The sequence below is a fragment of the Chenopodium quinoa genome, unplaced genomic scaffold (assembly GCF_001683475.1).
Source record: "Chenopodium quinoa cultivar QQ74 unplaced genomic scaffold, ASM168347v1, whole genome shotgun sequence".
In the NCBI taxonomy this organism is placed as follows: Eukaryota; Viridiplantae; Streptophyta; class Magnoliopsida; order Caryophyllales; family Amaranthaceae; genus Chenopodium; species Chenopodium quinoa.
In genome coordinates this window covers 21218-25781 of record NW_018743363.1, presented here as the reverse complement: position 1 = coordinate 25781, position 4564 = coordinate 21218, and the positions used below count along the sequence as shown (strand labels likewise).

The 4564-nt window shown below is 28.7% G+C and overlaps 3 protein-coding genes across 4 annotated transcripts; 1 reads left to right on the top strand and 2 right to left on the bottom strand.

Annotated features, from left to right (window-relative positions):
* Positions 1–53: 53 nt before the first annotated feature.
* On the top strand, positions 54–775 carry LOC110738030. The gene is made up of 2 exons (XM_021918397.1): positions 54–160; positions 251–775. Exons 1-2 carry the CDS (start codon positions 113–115, stop codon positions 773–775), a joined length of 573 nt encoding a protein of 190 aa, XP_021774089.1. The 5' UTR covers positions 54–112.
* Positions 776–1670: 895 nt separating this feature from the next.
* On the bottom strand, positions 1671–2648 carry LOC110738037. Its single transcript, XM_021918402.1, has 4 exons — positions 2437–2648; positions 2196–2355; positions 1955–2083; positions 1671–1871 (listed from the first exon to the last, which is right to left on the bottom strand). Exons 1-4 carry the CDS (start codon positions 2586–2588, stop codon positions 1674–1676), a joined length of 639 nt encoding a protein of 212 aa, XP_021774094.1. The 5' UTR covers positions 2589–2648; the 3' UTR covers positions 1671–1673.
* A 742-nt stretch (positions 2649–3390) lies between these two features.
* Positions 3391–4564, bottom strand: LOC110738036. 2 transcript variants are annotated; one of them, XR_002514543.1, is made up of 4 exons: positions 4116–4564; positions 3946–4017; positions 3562–3794; positions 3391–3465 (listed from the first exon to the last, which is right to left on the bottom strand). XR_002514543.1 is itself a non-coding variant. In XM_021918401.1 (3 exons), exons 1-3 carry the CDS (start codon positions 4447–4449, stop codon positions 3697–3699), a joined length of 504 nt encoding a protein of 167 aa, XP_021774093.1. In that variant the 5' UTR covers positions 4450–4564; the 3' UTR covers positions 3396–3696. The 2 variants fall into 2 exon arrangements, 1 of the variants encoding a protein (XP_021774093.1); XM_021918401.1 differs by having other exon boundaries at positions 3396–3794.

Genomic DNA, 4564 nt, shown 5'->3' with positions numbered 1-4564 from the left:
TATTATGTAAATGATTATGTATGTAATTGTAGTTGTTCATTTTAGTAGTTTAAGTTGTGATTATAATGTTTTTATAATTTTCATTTTATTATAGGAATATGGATATAGCTCTATGCAATCAAACGTTACTGTTGATCCAGACATATCTTCTATTGTTAAGGTGAAATATTAATCATCTACCTTTTAATTTTGTATAAGGTCATTATGAATTTTGAATTTGATCATTAATTATTTTAATTTTGATCATTAGGGTAAAACAGCTGCAATTGCTCATGATGTTGATAATTTTCCAACAAGTTCTCAATTGCCACCAAAGAAACCAAGAAATGTACAATTTCCCACAGTTGTGCATGCTCAAATCAATGCTCAAGCTCCTTCTAAAGTTTCTAGCATTGTTCAAAATCCTCCAAAAGCTCCAAGAAATGTTCAAGTTCATTCTAGTGTTCCGAAGAAAGTTCAAGCTCCTTCTAATGTTCCAAGAAGTCCTCTTTGCTGTTTTCGGAATGTTCAAGTTGATTCTAGTATTTCAAGAAATGTGCATGATGTTCCTAATGTTCCAAGAAGTACTCAAGAAAATTCAAGGAATGTGCAAGTTTCTCCTAGTGTTTCAAGGAATGTTCTACTTTCTCCTAGTGTTTCAATGAATGTTCAAGGATCTCCTACTGTTTCAAGAAGTACTCAAGGAGGTTCTCCACAGATTTCAACCAAATATGATAGGTTATTAGCGTTTTTTGATACTAGTGTGGCTAAGAGATTGGCTACAAATGGTAAATAAGAGAGTAAATCAATATGCAATTATGTTTTGGTGTTTAACTATCAACATTTTTAGTTGTCTCAACTTTATAGAGATTCAAGTGCTTTAAGTTTTTTATATTTTGATTTATTAAGTAATTTGAATCTTTTTTTTTCAAACTATTCTTAAATGTTCTATAAATGATTATTTTTGCTTTTGGAAGTGATCATATACTATTTTAAATAGTAAGAACCATTATTAAATTGGAATAATTATATTAGATGATTTAAAACTGGCAATTATAATGTAACACTTTACTATTTGTAAATATTAAAAAGATAATAAATTTTGTCTTTACTTGAACAACAACAAAAACTTATGTCCATACAAATACTGAAAGCAAGTATGATCATATATATGTCTATATATGAACATATTGTATTAAGCTTGTGCAAATCTTCTTGCTGCTCTTCTATTGTTCTGTGACTGCATGTTTCCTTCATTCAGCATTAATTCAGCAATGTATTGTACTCTGAGCTTTTTGATTTGGTTCACCTGTTCCAAGAAAATAATTTATTATAAACATGAACATTAATGGGATATAAATGATCATTATGTATTATAAAGTGATCATGAAGTATATTTTTTGTTTTGTTGAAATTTACTTACATTGTTTGGTTTTAGGTCACAAACCCATTCTTCATTGGGATCAGCAGTGAAAGTTTCCATATGTTTCATAATGTAAACTCCACAGTTGGTGTAATCTTCGTTGCTCCTCCACTTCATTTTTTGCAAAACCACCTTATATTTCTCAATAGAATCTGCATCTTCATACCCCAACCTTTTCAAATATTCTGCATATCCTTTTAACTGCAACATATACAGAAAAAAAAATTCAAAGGATCATATTAATATTGATCATTTTAATTTTCAATATTGATCATTTTGTATAAACAAATTGATCATTTATATATCTATTAAACAATATACTTACCACCAATTGGGGTTGGTTTTCATACTTTGTTGCAATTGTTTGATGTTTTGGCAGTTTCCTGTTGTCAATTATATGCATTGTCTCATTGATATGATCAATGCATAGAAGATAGAAATGTGCATATATGGCCACTGGAAAAAAAATCTGTACATAGTACACAATATTATTATTATATATACACATTAATGTAAATGAACATATTATAATTCCATATTGTTCATTAATACCTGTTGATATCCAACTGCACTCTTGATTTTGTATAACCTCAATTCATTTGTTATTCTTTCTTTGAAGTATGCCATTCTAAGCTCCATTGATGATCCTTCAGGACACACTGTATTTGCATACATAATTTGCTGCAAATAATGCACAAGGATCATTTTAATATTCATAATGATCATCTAGTATAAGTGAATTGATCATTTTAGTACACCGATGTATACATGTGTAATTTCAATAAAGACTTACATGTGGAAATGTTGAAAAGTATAACTTGTTCTTTGACCTTTTTTGATTCAGAAGTACTGCCCATGAATCGATCACATTGTTAACTACTAATGTATCCCCTTCAAGAGTTTTCATCTCTTCCCTATTGATCGAATTCACTCCATCATAGTATAGTAGCTCACTGCAAAATATCAAATTTTTAAATTTTATGAGTTTACAACAAATATAATGTTAAAGTTTTAATGAAGTAAGTGATGTATACCTTTGATCTTTTCCACTATAAGCATAGTCTGTTACAAGTTTGTTCATTGTGTCTTCATCTTTGAACAAATCCTTGTACTTGACCATGTATGGAGATCGGAAAGCAAGAGGAACATTTGGGATTTCCCTTTGTGGCCTAGTTAATGTGACCATATATTAATACAAATATGAATTTTTTTAATAATGAACAAATAATTTATATAAAGAACAAATAGTAATACCTTGTATCTTTTTCCTTTGCAATCTCAGTTTTTGCCTTCTCATCTTCTCTTGATTTTTTTCTTTCCAAAGTCTTCTCTCTGTCACTAAATAAATATTGAATTATGAATGATCATTTAGTATATTGATAATGAACATTATAAATCTATACACATGTAAAGACCATTTACCTTTGTCCTGTTGTGTTTTTGGAAATTTGAATCTTCTCTGTTTCAATTTCTTTTGAATCCTTTTTTGTCTCACTGAATATAAATATAGTATAAATGATTATTCAGTTTAATGTAAAAGAACATGTATATGTGGAATAATCATTTACCTTTCCTTCACATTTGAAGCATATATCTGTTTCTTCTTGTCTTCTCTGAAATATTAATCATGGTTAGTAATGAAGAGTAATTAATATAAAAAAAACATTATTCTCCTTTTTTGAACAATAAACACTTAAAATATTACTAAAACATTTAAATTAAAATACATAATTTACATATCTTAAATTGTGCATTCCTACCCTAAAGCAAAATATTCCCTTCTGATTTTATAATACATATCCATTACTAACTTCATAAACAAAAACTGTCTAAAATAATTACACTTTATAACCAAATTTATTCTACATGTCCATTCAAAATTATATATTTTCTAACAAGATAGGTCTTCCATGTTTACCCCATGCTTCCTCCTTTCTTGTTTGATTTATCAAGGATATCTTCCATACTTGAACATGCTGGAGATTTGAAGATTGTAGAAATATCTCCAGCAGCTTCCCTATTTTCAGTTGGTGTCTTGGGATCACCAACTTTTGAATCAGATGCTGCAAACAAAATACATGAAAAAAATTTAATATAACTAGAAATGAACATTATACTTAATAATTTGATCATTTATTTGTAATATGTGAACATTGTACCACTCTTTGAATTTCCTTCAACATTTTCTTCTAATGCTTCAGATTTTGAACCTTCACCTTTGTTTAATGCTTTTTGTATTAATTTGCATTCACACATATATAGACTTAGTATCATTAAAGAAGAATATCTTACAATCACAAATATTCATTTAATACTATATAAGTGAACTTTTTACCTTTTTTTGAATTTCCTCCATCTTGTGGTTCTTCAGAATTTGAACCTCCAACTCTTTCTGTTGATTTAAAATATATGAAATTGTTAATGTAAATGAACATTTGTTATTCTGAATATATACTTTTTTGAATATTTAGACTAAACAAACTTATTATTTTATAAATGAACATTATACTTTTCATAATTGTACATAGATATTAAAGCTTTACCCTCTTCTGGCTTAGAAGAAACATTTGCATCAGTTGTTGTTGAAGTTGTGGCTGCAACATTAATCTGTGCTTCTGTGTTCAAATAAATTAAATTTTAATTCTTTAACTATATTATACTCTTTAAGTAAGGATATTCAAATTAATGACAGTTTTTAATTAAGCATATTTACCAGTTGTTGGAGTTGGGGGAGTTAAGTTGCAACCCAAACTGAATGCCTTCCTTATATCATATTCCTTCTCATTTCCTATTTTCTTTTTTTCTGCTTCACTTGCCTCCATCAGTTCCTTCTCAATTTGAGCTATGGCATTCAAAAAATCCTCTGATCCAAATATTTCTTCATCTTGGCTGAGAATTGATGGTTCTCTTGCCATCTTTCCCAACACTTCATCTACCTTCTTGACCAACTGATTCCCAGGGAAGAGCTCTTTTGCCTTAACCAATTTGGTAGAAAGTCTTGCCAAAGATGCACCAACTTCTTGTACCATTGATGCAAATTCATTCATAAAGACCTGTCATTTATAGAACATATAAGAAAAATCATATAAGACATTATGTGTTTTGATATTGAACATTTCATAATTTATAAATGATCATTTTGTACCTTAGGATTGTCTGCAG

Coding starts and splice junctions, on each gene's coding strand:
- LOC110738036 (XM_021918401.1), bottom strand. CDS start 4,449: ATGAATGAATTTGCATCAATGGTACAAGAAGTTGGTGCATCTTTGGCA. Junction 4,018..4,115: donor TCCCCCAACTCCAACAACTG/GTAAATATGCTT, acceptor ATTTGAACACAG/AAGCACAGATTAATGTTGCA. Junction 3,795..3,945: donor TTCTTCTAAGCCAGAAGAGG/GTAAAGCTTTAA, acceptor TTAAATCAACAG/AAAGAGTTGGAGGTTCAAAT.
- LOC110738037 (XM_021918402.1), bottom strand. CDS start 2,588: ATGGTCACATTAACTAGGCCACAAAGGGAAATCCCAAATGTTCCTCTT. Junction 2,084..2,195: donor ACTTTTCAACATTTCCACAT/GTAAGTCTTTAT, acceptor CATTATTTGCAG/CAAATTATGTATGCAAATAC. Junction 1,872..1,954: donor GTGCAGTTGGATATCAACAG/GTATTAATGAAC, acceptor TACTATGTACAG/ATTTTTTTTCCAGTGGCCAT.
- LOC110738030 (XM_021918397.1), top strand. CDS start 113: ATGCAATCAAACGTTACTGTTGATCCAGACATATCTTCTATTGTTAAG. Junction 161..250: donor ACATATCTTCTATTGTTAAG/GTGAAATATTAA, acceptor TTTGATCATTAG/GGTAAAACAGCTGCAATTGC.